This window comes from Diaporthe citri (genome assembly GCF_014595645.1).
Source record: "Diaporthe citri strain NFHF-8-4 chromosome Unknown scaffold_18, whole genome shotgun sequence".
Lineage (NCBI taxonomy): Eukaryota > Fungi > Ascomycota > Sordariomycetes > Diaporthales > Diaporthaceae > Diaporthe > Diaporthe citri.
The window spans coordinates 137,413-151,707 of NW_025064863.1; the positions used below are offsets into that span (position 1 = coordinate 137,413).

Here is a 14,295-nt window from a genome sequence, read left to right on the forward strand (position 1 = left end):
TTTTTTGACACCCTCTTTCAAACGCTTCCTGATCCCTGAGACTTTGCACCAACGGATAATGCCCTCGCCTTATTGGCATAGGCGAACGTAGCTCTCGTGCGCGATATATCGACGGTTTTTTGTTGGAGACCGCTTCTGCTTCGAGGAAAAGAGGCATGCTGGGTTTTCAGCTTTACAAGAACAACACTAGATATACATGGTGAGCCGCTCGACCCGCCGGACCCGATCTGGGCATTCTTGGGTCTTACGAAAGCCCTCACATTCTTCTCCAAGATGGGAGAAGCTGATCACAGCCATACATCCAAGCTCCTCACAAGGGTTGCCTCACAGTTGCTTAATCGTCTGCCAACGCTAATATTAGCTAGTCATGTGAAGGAAAGCACCGGAGCTGATTCAACGATACTACTTTGGTTGACTAAAAACATTGCCAAATGATCCTCTTGAATTTCTGAAAGGACCGCCTAATTTTTGGTGGAGACCTGATAGCTTTGTGTGCCGGCGAGGCAGTCGTTAAGTGTGCTCCGGGGGATGTACTTGGTCCTCCCTGACGGGGATACTATCCCTAACCGCTATAATGGCGACATACAGCTTAGCTTCACTAAGAGGCTCGATGGTGACTAGATTAACGTTTGGATGAACTCTGGTGGGCAGAATGTCCTCCCTCGCGGAGGAATGGTTGAATTTAGGGGAGACGCGCACACGGTTGAACGCGACTGTGGGGCGGCCGGAATGAAACATGGTCGGAAGCCGGAGCGGGTACGTTATTGAAAACCACTTTATGACCAGTGCCCAGGAAGAACGCAGTGTTAAATATGATAAACAGACTTCAGTGACACCTTGGTAACGCCAAGACAAAAGCTATGATCCCACTTTGGCTACTCCCTCCTTCTAAAGCTTCCCTGTTGTCCTCGGAACCATCATTAGTGTCCCCAATAGTATGCCGGGCTACTACCATCGCCTCTCTCTGCGAGGAATATGTCGGTACATGGGTTCATGGGGACTGTCTTCTCGGTCTCGTTGACGAAGTTCCGATTCTCGGCGACGAGCCTCGTCATCTCGGCGGCGGGCATCGTCTTCTCGGCGGCGAGCCTCGGCCTCCCTATCAAGGCGTTCCCTCCACATTCCCTCAACCTCAGCCTGTATCCTGCTTTCCTGTTCCCGAATGGTTCTCTGTCTTGCCATTTCATCTTCGACGGCTCTCCTGGCCACATCATCGTCATGCTGGCGCTGGACTTCCCTTTTGCGTGCGTCCGCGTCTCTTCTGTCTTGTTCCTGCCTCAGGCGCTGATCAACTTCACGGTCTATCTTGTTCTGGAGCTCCTGATCTTCTCTTTCTCTCCTCTCTCGATCCTCGATTACGCCCCGTCTCACCTGGTCCCTGCTCTGTTCTCCAACTCGCCTCTGCTCTTCAATTCGCCTCATCTCTTCAACTCTCCTCTGCTCTTCCCTCCTCTGCTCTTCTCTATTCTGCTCTTCTCTCCTTTGCAGTTCTCTGCTCCGCTCTTCTCTCCTCCGTATCTCTTCCATTCGCCTCTGCTCTTCAAACATTACTTGCCTATCTCTCCTCTCAATCTCTTCCCTTTTTTGTTGTAACTCTCGACGACGCTGGTCCTCGGCTCTTTGATACTCAAGCTCTTGTAGCCTCCTTGAAATCTCTGCCCGGATGAATTCCTCGCCCTCGCGTCGTATTTGTTGGTACCTCCTTTCACCTTCGAGTCTCATTTGTTCGTTGATTTCTTCTTCAGCTTTCCTCTGCTCATCTACGTTGATATTCTCTCTCGATCCCTGCGCTTCCAGCCCCGCCCCCGATGATGGTGAAATGTTCCGATTTATGGTTTCTGCAAATGAAGCGTCCAGATATTCGTAGTATCTTAAAGCCGCTTCCATGCTCTTTGTGGCTCCATTGGCATCGTTCTGTGATAATGCATGCTGCAGAACGTCCCTTGCCGCTGCTGCGTTTGGGTCGATAACGTTGGCCGGGTCACGCCACCAGCCAAAGCTTTCCAGGTCTCTGAGAAGTGACGCCCTTGAGCTCTCATCATTGCAAGTCAGGTATCTCGACAGACACGTGGAGAGATAGCCAGCTTTGTCAAGCTGCTTCGACTTTTGGAGATGGGCCAAGTCATCTAAAAGTCCTTCGGGTGCCTTCGTCCCAAGAGCCAACAGCTTCAGACACCGCGCTTCCGACTGGTAGTCCTGCATCTGTTTGAATGAGCTGACTGCCATTGTGAGACTCTCACGGGCTATAGCTGTGAGGTTCCGTGGCTGCCACTCAGGATTCTCTTTACGAACCGGGATGTAGTATGGCATTTCCTCCCCACTGTAGAAAGAGACTTGTCCAGGATAGTCGAGAAGGTATTCAAAATCCAGTATGCTTGAGTCGAACAAAGCCTTGGCAACTATCCATTGGATGAATGGTCGTGTGTGGACTGCATGTGGGAAGTTGCTGATGATTGAATTGCCGATGCGCTCGGCTGATCGCAGGCATTCTCCAGCGAAAGGCAGGACTCCTGGATGTGTCTCGGCGTTGAGCGCCATGAAGGACAGTATTTCGAGCAATGCAAGGTTGGTAGACTCATCCGGAGCACCCGTTTCCCAGTCCGCAAGCATTTGGTCTGAAGGGGATGCAGAGCCAACAAGCTCAGCCAACGCTTCTTTTGTGCTGCGGGACACACTCAACGCAAAGAATACGTCTCTGAAGTCCCATATCCTGTCTTCGGACAGGAGCTTTCTGTAAAGTCCCTGCCAGTCCGTCCACTCCCTCCAATTTCTTTCATCGAGGTTGAAGATTGTTTGTGTACGAGTGAGCTCACGTAAACGTACCGCCAAGCTGAAGATTTTGAGCTATAATGAAAAAGTTCATAATCAGCCTGGAATACTTATTCCCAGAACCTCGATCTTCTTACCTCAGTAGAATTGGTTGCCGACGCGCTTGGGACTACCTTCGCAGCTCCATCTATGCCCTCCCAGACGCTGCTCAGTGTGTGCTGGCTATGGCACAAAGCAACCGCCCTGATAAGCTTCCAATTAAGCTCCAACCGTTGGATTCCAGACTTTGGTTCTTGGAGTTGTTGATTTCCGTATTCCCAGAATATGGGTTTGTCGTCTAGCAACAGCAAAGATTTGAAGTCTCCTTGCTCGAGCAGCATTTCTGCGTACTGTACGAAAACAGCTGGGTCATCGATATGTGCTTTCAGGTGAGAGTTGAAGAACTCTTTGCCCAAAGAAAAGTTGCCGGTACGTGAAAGGCGATTTAGAATTTCCAACTCATCACCGAGATCCTTGGATACATCGAGCTCCACACGGACTGTGACGTCTTTCGCTTCCACGGAATTATAGACTGCATTGATACTAGTCGGAGTGCGTGGCATGGTTGAATAATATGCCTGATCTTCATTGTCTCGTGTTTCAAAGTGAATTTTGGATCTCTGCTTTTCGTCTCGAGTAGGTATTGATGGTGATGCAGCCTCTCGTGATCGTGATGGTCCGCTGCTTGCTGAATCTTGAGAGGAAGGACGAGATGAAGGACCAGGTAATGGATCAAGCACCCTCTTAGAAATTTTGCGGTTCTGATTGAGCCGACTCTCAGATTGGCTTCCAGTCAACATGGTTGGACGGCCTCGGACCACCACTCGTTCTACGTCAGCCTCGGGGGGCAAGTCCCACCATTCCTCGCGACTGCTTCTGGATCTCGACCTGGACCTCTCAACGCCGGTTTCGGGGACCTTGCCTTGCTGGCTTGGCAATTCCCAGGCAGGTACTTGCTTGGTGCTGCTGTTAGCATTCCCTTCGTTACTTTGACCTGCCATCGAAGCTCCACCAACTTCCGGTGGCAGCGGCGAGGAAACTTGGATAAGGTGCAGCCGCCGATAGACTCACGAAGTGTATGAATATGGTCGCTTTTAAAGTTTCACTTCGCAAAATGATTTCCAAAGCAAAAGAAGCGGCTAATGCGTAGCCTTATGTGGTCGAGTAGGTGAGACATTTTTGGAATCCTCCCGCGAGCCCCAGCCTAAAGTCCAGGTTGTTCCGCTTTCCTTCGGTTATGCAGTCATCCTGCATGATAAAACTGATCATTTCCTCGAACGGCGATTCTGCACGAATGGGGGCCTAATGTGGCTTAATGAAGCGCCGATATCAGCCCATTTTCGTTATTAGCGTCTCCTGTGCTACACAACCGAGCACTCGGTCAGCAACATGACACCCCTTATCTTCAGCTCCAGTCCTTGGTTTCGTGCGATGGCGGAAGAACATTTCTTTGGAGACTCAAGCCATAAAAGCCTTTTCTTCTTGAACAGCCATCATATCTGGAACTCTGCTGTCACACCACTATTCTGCAACGATGTCCGTCTCCATCCCTTCGCGTGAGACTCCGCTCGCGCAGCCCAAGCTTCTGAGCGTTTTCCGCCGTTTCGGAAGATACGATGATCCCAAACCTCTAAACACCTCCACAAGCAGTCTCGGTTCAAAATCCATCGGCAAAGTAAATGTTGACTGTCAATTCCTATTTCAACAATCCAAATGGGGCACACTGCACGGTCACCCGGGGGGTATCATTCATCTTAATCTGAACTTTGGCCCGCCCTCAGGCTGCAGGGTCAGCAATGTCACCGTGACGATTACTCTGGATGGAGATGACCCGTGTTTGCAGCTGTACAAAGCTCGCCGGCCTCGAAAAGAACCCCATCCTTCAAATACGTCCGTCGGGATGACGGATTGGTATGGTCCCAAATGCATGGGAGGCGAGAAAAAAGCAGCCGAGTATACGTCGACAATGAAGGCTATACCGGAGACGAACATCCTCAGCTACGGCGTTAGCGGTATGGGGTACGAAAAAAATAAGACTTACAAACACGAAGCCCGCTGGTCGTTCAGCGGGCAATTGTTACGAAGAGGACGAACGTCAGCTTACAAGTCGCTGAGATGGGATCTGAACGAAAACGAGCTGGAAGGCCAATCTTTTCATAACCCCAAGTTTCGAACCGCATTCGCCTTCGAGCATTCTGGACAGCCTTTTGTCATAAAAGTCAAGTTTAAGGGGAAGCTTGCAAAATGGCATCACCAAATCGAGTCCAAGTTCAATTTCGATGGGGCAAGGGAGGGCAAGGTGGTCACCCTAGTGGACTTCGAGGACCATCGGAGGTTCTCACAGGGTCTCGATAAAATCGCTGAGGGTCTTCCTTTGGCGATGGAAATGGAAAACCTTGTACGGATCCCGATCGAAATACCCGACAGTATGCCTGGTACCACATTTCAACAACTACCACCAGGTACGCCACTAGGACCTTCGGATCCCTCTGTCGAAGCGCCAGTCGCGAATCAAGCGATTGGAACCAGCCAACAGCCTTTGGGCAGCAATAGCAGCCGTCCAGTGCTCCAAAGCCCAGAGCAGAATTCACAAAATGGAGGGTTTGAGGCAGACACGAGACGAGGTGAACAACCACTCCTTGGGGTGGAAGATTTTATAAGAATACTTGACGCACTCTCACATCGTACGATCCAAAGGCCCTTGAGCGATGATGCAACTTACACAACTGCGAGAAACACAAGCAATTTGGTGGATGTGGGAAACGCATCAGAAGACTTGAACCGGGCACAAGAAGCCAGTGCTCCGAATTCTGCTAGTGGAAAACTGGCTAAAACCCCCCGAAGATGGACAAACAAACCGAGTCCGGAAGTGGAACACGATGCGATATTGAGAATTCTGAGCATCCCCGGCATGCTGGCCATTTTTCAATTCCTGGCCAGCATAATGGGTAAGTGGGGCTCTGGTACTTCAAGTAATGGACCTAAACTTGCAGAAAGGATCCATCAAGGAGGCGCGAATTCCCAGGAGACAACACCGGGGTACAGGACAAAGGTAGACTCTCGGAGAGCACGGATTGAGGAAACCCCGGAACAATCCTAGGTCTGAGACGGCGCCCCTACCTAGGTAGCCGCTGCACCATGGCATGCCTACACCAAAAGACCAGAGTTGTCCACAATGATTCTGGACAACCAGTGCAGTCTTACATTGCTGCGCCGTGACAAAGACGTTTCTACAAATTCTAGTCCCGCTGGAAATGTGGTGCTACTCTATAATTGATTTCAACTTTGAAGTGTATTTTTTTCAATGCTAGAAACTCGATGATTCTGTTCACCACAACTATCCGTTCAAGGTCCTAGCGAATGAAAGTCATATTTTGGCAAATTGATCCTGGAAGGCCTTCGCTTCACAGTGACCACCTCTGCGGGCCAGTACTTAGGTAGTGCGGTATGCGTCTGGGAGTCTTCTGCATCTGGACTGCAGCAGTCGAAACTGCCATCAATTCATTGCAGTCTCTCAGGCTACAGGTGTTTACAACCAGCCGGTCAAAGTTCCTACTCAGACTGAGTTTCAACTCAATACAGGTCAACTATGATAATCTAATTCTGCATTACTTAGAACGGTAGTGACGAAGGATATACTTATCTTTATCCACACGAATTGAACAACACGTGCACAGCGTACAATGATTCGGTTCGCCGGACAAAAGACTATCCGCGGGCCGTCGGACCAACAAACTACTAATACGCTTGTGGAGCTGGTGATCCCCCTTTTCATCTTCGCTGCTATTGTAAGGCGTGCCAAGGCTGCTCGCCAGGACTCCCGGCATCACTGGCAGGACACATGAATGCGCCTGACTGAAGCACCTCCCCGTGGCAGTCTATAGCGCCATAAGAGCTCGAAAATATTGCATCTTTAGACAGCAAGCAAAGGGTTCTAACCTAATAGCCCTAAACAATTTATTGTCTTAGACTATACGGAGTGTCGTATTGAGAGGTTTTGACTAAGCGAGAACCTCAAAATAAGGTTTGCAGGGGCGAATCTCAAAAGCCTAGCAAAGCCCGACGTCTAAATTTGCTCCTTTTTGTTAGCAGATCCGGAGTCCTCTCTGGCTCCGTGTTAGTTATCCACCTTTACGTAAGAAGTTAGCGCCTAGAAGAGACACCTACACCGTCAATGCCACAACCCGTGTGTCGTCATTACCAGCGGCTCCTTTGTCAGGTCTCTCTGACAACCTTGATTCATCCGGGGAATGGTCCAAACTTAGATCTCGTTGTTGCAAATCAAACCACGACGATAGTGGGATTGAGTTGGTTTACGTAAAGACTTCCCGGAAACCGAGCGCCCAAATGTGTCCCGGAGCGCGATTGGTAAAGTCATAAGAGGCCCAGTATGCCGCATTTCGTGATATTCGTTTCTCACGCTAATTTAAAGATACATGCCCCTGACCTTCTCCCTCAACTCGTTTTTTTGCAGCACCTCGACCATCTTCCCGCCCATTATTGAGATTTCCCAACATGTCCGACCTTAAATCGATCCCCGAACGTTGGGCCGCAGCGTGGTCCCAGGACAACACTGCGGCATTCGTAGAGCTCTTCAGTCCCAAAGCTGTCTACACCGACCACGCCTTCCAAGTCATCTCGACCAACATTCGCGACCACCACAAGATCTGGCGCGTCGCCAACCCAGACTTCAGGGTCATTTTAGACCCCTCTACGCCAATCTGGTGGGCTGGCGACGTCGACGAGCACGGGAAGAATGGCAGCTGCAGCTTCAGGACTATAAACTACGGGACAAACACGGGAGACCTGCCGACGAGGAAGGCGTCGGGGAAAAACTTCCAGTTCTCAGCAATGCTCCATTTGACAATCAAGGACGGCCTGATTATATTGATGGATGAGTTCTATCGGGACACCTTTGATGAGAGTGTACCGATCGAGAAATTTAGGATACACGATTCTTGAGTTGATGAGATCTCGTGGTTGCCGGTGAAAGCTTTCTTCATGGGAGGACCAGCTCACTCGGGCTTCGGAATCAAGGCTCGAGGACCTCCAAGAGCAGGAAGAGAGTGAGGAGGAGAGTTGGGAAGGGAGGAGGGCAAAGGAATTGACATTGGGCCTTTGGCGGTTCGGAAGGGCCGAGAGATGAAGAATGTTGTGGCAGATGAGTGACCACATACGTAAATACATGCCTTTTCAAAAAACCATCTTAGCTTTCTTCTACCCCGATTGGAGCTGCATGGTGACATCTTTGGCTCATTTCGGCGTTACTTTGCATCGCGATTTCAGGTATAGCTCTACTAGTACTTGCAGTTATGGTTTGTCCAGGTGGCTGGGCGCCGTAGGCACAATATCACCATGCCTTGAGGTAAGAACAAATCATGTACTTGACTGCAGCTGCATTCTTATGTCATCGGGTCCCGTTCCTTGTGGCTCCTACACAGGGAGCCCACTTAGGTTGTGTCTTGACTGTGCTTACCAGCCCCCCTCCAAACTGAGAAATCCCAGCTCAAAAGCTTTGAAAGTCTGAACAGCGCGCTACTACACCATGGTGCAGGGTCATCGGTCCCCCTATCGTTGGTGGAAAGATCACTTCAGGTCTACCAAGTCATCCGGTAACACAACAGGCTCCGATCGGGCAAAGCGCAATGTTGTCGGATCGGCTGGAGGCACCGCTGAGCGGTCTGAGGGTTTCAGCCATCCAGGAAAGGTTGCTGAGAATGAGGAAGAGTCGGGCATTGCTGGCTTCGGGAACACCACCTCGGGAACCCAAACTGACTCCTCGACGATGGCAGGTCAAGCCCCCGCAAAGGAAGACCTCAGGGTGGTAGCCGATTTGGTAGCAAAAAGTGTTCTCGTCGAAGTGAGGGAGGATCCAGCTGGACAACAAGCCACCGCGACTGCGGCAAATGCGCCAGAAGCTGCTCCACTGACACACCCTGACAGTCCACAAGTACCCCTTCGCGACGACGAAAGCCCAATATGGATCAAAGCGGTGGAGCTCTTCGAAAAGGAAAAATTAGAAGAGTATGGGCTGATCGTTGGCCAAATCGCCAAAATTCAAGAGCTGAAAGATGGGGGCACCTGGGGCACCTGGTTAGATGCCCCGGGGTTGGGCCTAGCGGCCAAGGAGACGAAATGCAAGTGGCTCCGGACATGCAAGGCATATATGCCCTCTCTGGGCACGGTCAAGGGCATAGCGCAAAGCCTAAGCGATCTGGATCCCCACAAGGTCGCGCCTCTTGTTACCACGGGCGTGTTCCTTCTTGTCGAGGTAGGCTGCAGCGAAAGACATACCATCTCGACGGCCGCATCGAGCCGCGCTGACTTGCCGATGACAGCTCTGTTTCGGTATCTGGGACCCCGAAGCACGCGACAAAGTAATGGGCTTTCTATTGAAGACAAACATTTTCATTAGCAAGTCGGCTTCCCGCGAAGGTGAACTAAAGCGGATGAAGATGAATTCCATGCAGGAGGTGAAGCAGAAGGTTGGACTGATAGAAGAGAGGCTCTGTAAGTTATACCTCGACAGCCTTGCGCTGATTTCCGAGATACACAAAGACGGACGGACTCGATACAGTCGTTCCAGTAAGTCTTTTCTCTCTCTCCGTCTCTATGTGTTTCGAATTCTCTCCGAGTAGGTGCGCGATTCCCTGTGCCTCTCGCATGCTTAAAATGGGTTTTCGCTTACAATGTGATGTAGAAGCGAGTTTGATCTCGGGCCCTTCCGAATGGGGACGGGCGTATGAGCAGATTCAAGACGGAGACTCAGAACTCGGAGAGCTAAAGAGTCAAGTTGAGTTGATACTCAAGGCCATCGAAACGAACAGTGAAACGCTCGATTGGATTTGGAGCCGCCAAGAGGACCCGGAGCCTCTGCACCAGACAGTCAACGAGAGGACCGGTGTCCAGAACACCAGCTCGATGGTCGGTAACTGGTTCCTTGAGACGTCCGCGTTCACATCATGGGTGGCTGGTATCCGTGAAAATACAGCGGAGAATCTAGTTTTCTGGGTGAAGGGATCTAGTAGGTACTCCTTCTGCTTATTTCATCATTCAGCGGCCAGATTTGTTAAATAAAACGCAGTGGGAACGGATAAGACTACGCTGCTGTAAGTCCACAAGTCTTGTGACTGCAACATTTGTTACACCCCACTCTAAACAAGCACTTCCTAGATGCCGGACTATTTCCTACTTCGAGGATTTTCCCGTCCGTGGAGTCAACTTTGTGCCTTATTACTGCCATGGCAGCGGAGTCGGCCCCGGCCCCAAATACGAGACCGTAATTCGTGCGTTATGCCGACGGCTGGCGTGGAACACTAATGGTAGCGTGGCGACCCCAGCTATGCAACTCTACCAATCGGCGAAATCAAATCCAGAAGCACAGGTCACTATGAAGAAGGCATGGGAGCCATTACTCAAGGAGCTTATCGCTTCTAGCTCCACCGCGATCGTACTTGTACTCGACGCGCTCGACGAATGCAAGTTACTTGACGACTACATGACACTGCTCGAATTCCTATCCAATCTGCCGCGGGGACCAAATGGCCCCTATCTACTACTCTCGTCGCAGCCACACGTTCCGGTGAGGAGTTACTTTGGTGGTTCTGTGCAGACATTTGATGTTGTACAGCCCGAGCCAAGGAATGACATGAAGAACTTTATTGATGATCAGATTGCCTCAAAAAGCAAACAGGTCAGATGGGAGAAGAGCGTTTTCTGTGAGTGGCGCTCAGCGTCGCGTCTGTGAGTTCACACCGCTGAAAGGAAACAGTCAAGGACGCTGCCTTGCTCGATGAACTAAAGGCTGCGTTGTTGGAGTCTGCTGGTGGAATGTATGAAGCTCAACACGTGCCTAATCGTCATGTGCACATCAACTAGTCTCGGTATTAATGTTGGCCGCAGGCTTCGTTGGGTCGAAATTTGGCTCGGTGTGTTCTTCCCCAGGAATAGCAATGCTGTGAAACGTGAAGTCAACGCGAAGACGCTTTTGAACAAACTCAAAAAGCTCGAGAGCCTGAGAGATCTCCCCCATGACAAAATCGATGAGTCCAGACACGACCGAGACAAGATGGCCATCAGGGATGCCTACGAGAAGCTTTGGTATGTCAATGGGGATTACGGTCAGGACAAAGATCTGCAAGTCCGTCTTTTCCAGATAATGACCGCCGCATTCGAGAACCTAACGCCCCAGGCGGTCCACGAAGCTGTCTGTTTCAACCCAAGCAAGCCTGAACACTATGAGGAGCTGGAGCACGATCACATCGAACGACTGTATTCCAGTTTCTTGAAGGTGAACGAAGAAGGCCGTCTTGAGTATGAACATCTTTCAGCCAAGAAGTTCGTGGATAAAATTAGAGATGCTGGTAAAGCTACCTTCTCAATCAAGGAGAGTCATCGAACAATGGCAGACGTGGCCATGTGTGCTTTAGAACGACCTGATCATCCAATATGGATCAACGCCGGAATAGACCTGGTCGGCTGGGGGGCCAGCGCGGCAGCATCGGTGCGAAGCTCATATTTGACGACAAAACCTTGGCATGGACCAATCGAGTTCAAGCTGAGGCCGCCGAATCTCCTGCGCTTTGGCGCATATCTTTTTCGATTCTGGCTTCGCCATTGTCAGACTCTCCACGGGGAGAACTCATTTATTCAGCGAATGGGAAAGTTCTTCCAAAGCGCACACCCTGGTTTCGAAGGTTGGGTCATCTGTCAGGCCGAACGATACGGTTCGGGCTCCCGAGGCATTGATGCAATCTACCACAATACTATCACTTACATGGAGGGCCAAGAGAATGAAGCGCTGAAACCCAACCCCTTCCTCTCTATGGTGAGCTTCGGCTTCTCCCCTGTCTCTCACAACACAGACCAGCCAGCCCTCTTGTCCGGATTTGAAGACGCCACAGTTCGAAACCTATCCTACAAGACTGCACTGCATGTCGCTTGCGAAGCATCGAATATAACCATGGTGAAGGATCTCCTCGAGTTAGAATGCTGTAGACAAGGCTCATGTCCCTCGCTCCTAACCACGGAGGACAATTGTGGCCGAATCCCACTCCACTTAGCCAGGGACGATGAAGTTGTCAAGATCTTGCTGGAATATGAAATACGCGGGTCTCCGATTTCATCGACCACCCGTGACCCAAGAAGGAGCCAAAAGCTTCACTGGGTGGACAAAGGAGGTGAAATACTGATGAGGAATAAGATATGGGTGGGTTGCAGCGACAGTCTGGTCAAATGGATACTCCAGGAGTACATTGTTGAACCATGGACGCTGTACTACCTCTATCGCACAGCTGTCAACCTAGGGAACTTAAAGACCTTCAAGTATCTCGTTGAGAGAGGAGCAGATCCTGACGTCAAAGTAGGGGATGGGCACACGCCGGCTTTGTCAATCGCCATGAGCACTGATAATCTGCCCCTCGCTACTTTACTTCTCGATCACGGAGCGACTTTTGATAACTCCGAGGTGTTGGGGGAGACCTTGAACCGCGCTGTCAAGTCTGGAAACCCAGAGATGCTTCATCTCTTGGTCAACAAAGGAGCGATAATTGACATTAAGGGGCTGCATGGGACGACGGCTCTATATGAAACTGTTAGACGCCAGAGGCTCGACATAGTCGAATATCTTTTGAGTCAACGAGCCGATGCGTGCGCGCCACAGGGTCAGTTCGCCCATACCATTCTCCAAGTAACGGCAGCTACGGGCAGCACCAAGACGATGGGGCTGCTGCTTGATTATGGAGCAGATATCAACGCGGCAGGCAGGCCAGAGGACCATGAAACACCCTCGTTGAAAAGGATCTTAGCTGAGCACCCAAAATTTGGGACCCTGCCCTTTCTCGAAACACCTTTGAAGGTTGCTGTGAAGGCCCAGAGGGAGGACATGGTGGAATTTCTCGTGGGTCGAGGAGCTGATGTCGGAGTGCTCAGCGCGAGAACCAGCCAAAGTTGGGCCACTCAGCTTCCAGAGTCAGCTCACCCAGCTTCCGACCTTCATTCGTCGTTACCCAGCTCTTTTATTCCGCATAAGTACTGATAAGTAGTCTCATAAAATTTACATTTACCTTGTTAAAAACGTAGCTAAACTAGACTGTATAGTAGAATTTAGGCCCTTGGTTATGTATCTACTGCTTAGCTACTGCTTGCCTATACCGTACAGCCCTTGGTTTCAAACTGCTGGTGGAGGAATTCGAAACAGCAATTCAAATATCATGCTACACGTGTGAATTATTAGACATAGCTGCTCCTGCTTTGCTCCAATTTCTCCGGGGGGTGGTGCATCGGAATGGAGGAATTATCAAGGACGGATTGAGTGGAGAATTCATGTATACAGACGAGTAATCCGGTTCATTATTCCGTAAGCCGCCTCTTTTTTGCCAATGAGAATCCTACACCAACTACTCGAAGAATGCAATGCTCCTACACTCTATACTCTCTCGCATATTAGCATCAGGAAAGCTGTCATCCCAGAAAGCCGTGTGCGGCGTACGCCAGCCGACGCTGCGGTCACTGTCATGGAACTTGAGCAGCAGCGCCTCGTCGCGGTTCATCCCTGAGAAATACCACCACCGATGATCAGGGCTGTGTCGGAAGATCGCAGCCGCCAGCTGCTTCTCATCGTCCATGTCCGCGAACATCTCGTCGCCTTCCGGTATCTTGTCAACAACCCAAAGAGTGTTCGGTACTCCCTCATCGTCTCCGACGCTCTGTGAATCACACACCGCCAGCGGGCACACCTGCGGCGGCGGCGAGAACGTCCGCCAGAAGCTCGAGATGATGAAGCGCTTGAAGCCAGGGCCGTCGGGCCGCTCCTTCTCGTAGACGCGCTGCGCAGCCGCGAGCTGGCGGCTGGGCTCCGTGTCGACGTGCACCTCGCCTGCTGGGGGCTGAACGCCTCCGTAATGCCGATATGGGCCCCCTGACTCTTTCGGCTTGGGTATGTCGCCCGAGGTGCGGATCATCCAGCCCGTGGGTACGACGAAGTCGGCACCAAATGCGCGCTGGACATGGTCGCGGACTTCGTTCTGATACCTGGCCTCGACCTCGGACTTGTCGTGAAAGTCGACCACTTCAGTTGGCGCGTCGAGCAGCTGGAAGCCGTGGCGATCGAATGAGAAGTGGTCTTTGATGTCTCGTCCGTCGCGAATTGTTGTTTCGTAAGGGCCGTAGCGGCCCGTGTTTACCTCCACCCCGGCCGAGACGAAACGCCGATTGATTTTTGGCCCGTCTAGCAGGTATTTAAGGTTGGCTCGCGTGGTGCGAACACTTTCCTCCAATTGATCTTTGGTTATCGCCATCACTGAGTTTTCGCTGATACTGAATTGTCGCCGATAATGAATTGGACTATTGTACGTATCCGCTGAAGCTGTGATGAAAGGCGACCGCCTCTTTTGAGGCGATTGGAAGACCTATTTCTGACCACCGAATACAGACTTCCCCGCGCGCGCCCGATCTAGCAGCACGGATAAAATCGCTTCATCTCCGATC

The 14,295-nt window shown here is 51.1% G+C and overlaps 5 protein-coding genes across 5 annotated transcripts; 3 read left to right on the forward strand and 2 right to left on the reverse strand.

Annotated features, from left to right (window-relative positions):
- Positions 1–975: 975 nt before the first annotated feature.
- On the forward strand, positions 976–1,593 carry INS49_005492 (uncharacterized protein; the record flags this gene model as incomplete). Its single annotated transcript, XM_043166271.1, has 1 exon — positions 976–1,593. The coding sequence occupies one exon, from the start codon at positions 976–978 to the stop codon at positions 1,591–1,593; it is 618 nt and encodes a 205-aa protein (XP_043017051.1).
- Positions 1,594–1,627: 34 nt separating this feature from the next.
- Positions 1,628–3,371, reverse strand: INS49_005493 (uncharacterized protein; the record flags this gene model as incomplete). Its single annotated transcript, XM_043166272.1, has 3 exons — positions 1,628–1,632; positions 1,710–2,844; positions 2,907–3,371. The coding sequence occupies 3 exons, from the start codon at positions 3,369–3,371 to the stop codon at positions 1,628–1,630; spliced, it is 1,605 nt and encodes a 534-aa protein (XP_043017052.1).
- A 3,952-nt stretch (positions 3,372–7,323) lies between these two features.
- On the forward strand, positions 7,324–7,770 carry INS49_005494 (uncharacterized protein; the record flags this gene model as incomplete). Its single annotated transcript, XM_043166273.1, has 1 exon — positions 7,324–7,770. One exon carries the CDS (start codon positions 7,324–7,326, stop codon positions 7,768–7,770), a length of 447 nt encoding a protein of 148 aa, XP_043017053.1.
- Positions 7,771–8,353: 583 nt separating this feature from the next.
- Positions 8,354–12,837, forward strand: INS49_005495 (uncharacterized protein; the record flags this gene model as incomplete). The annotated part of the gene is made up of 8 exons (XM_043166274.1): positions 8,354–8,381; positions 8,433–9,079; positions 9,147–9,393; positions 9,509–9,832; positions 10,149–10,526; positions 10,580–10,640; positions 10,711–12,706; positions 12,739–12,837. 8 exons carry the CDS (start codon positions 8,354–8,356, stop codon positions 12,835–12,837), a joined length of 3,780 nt encoding a protein of 1,259 aa, XP_043017054.1.
- A 368-nt stretch (positions 12,838–13,205) lies between these two features.
- Positions 13,206–14,105, reverse strand: INS49_005496 (uncharacterized protein; the record flags this gene model as incomplete). The annotated part of the gene is made up of 1 exon (XM_043166275.1): positions 13,206–14,105. The coding sequence occupies one exon, from the start codon at positions 14,103–14,105 to the stop codon at positions 13,206–13,208; it is 900 nt and encodes a 299-aa protein (XP_043017055.1).
- Between the last annotated feature and the right edge of the window lie 190 nt (positions 14,106–14,295).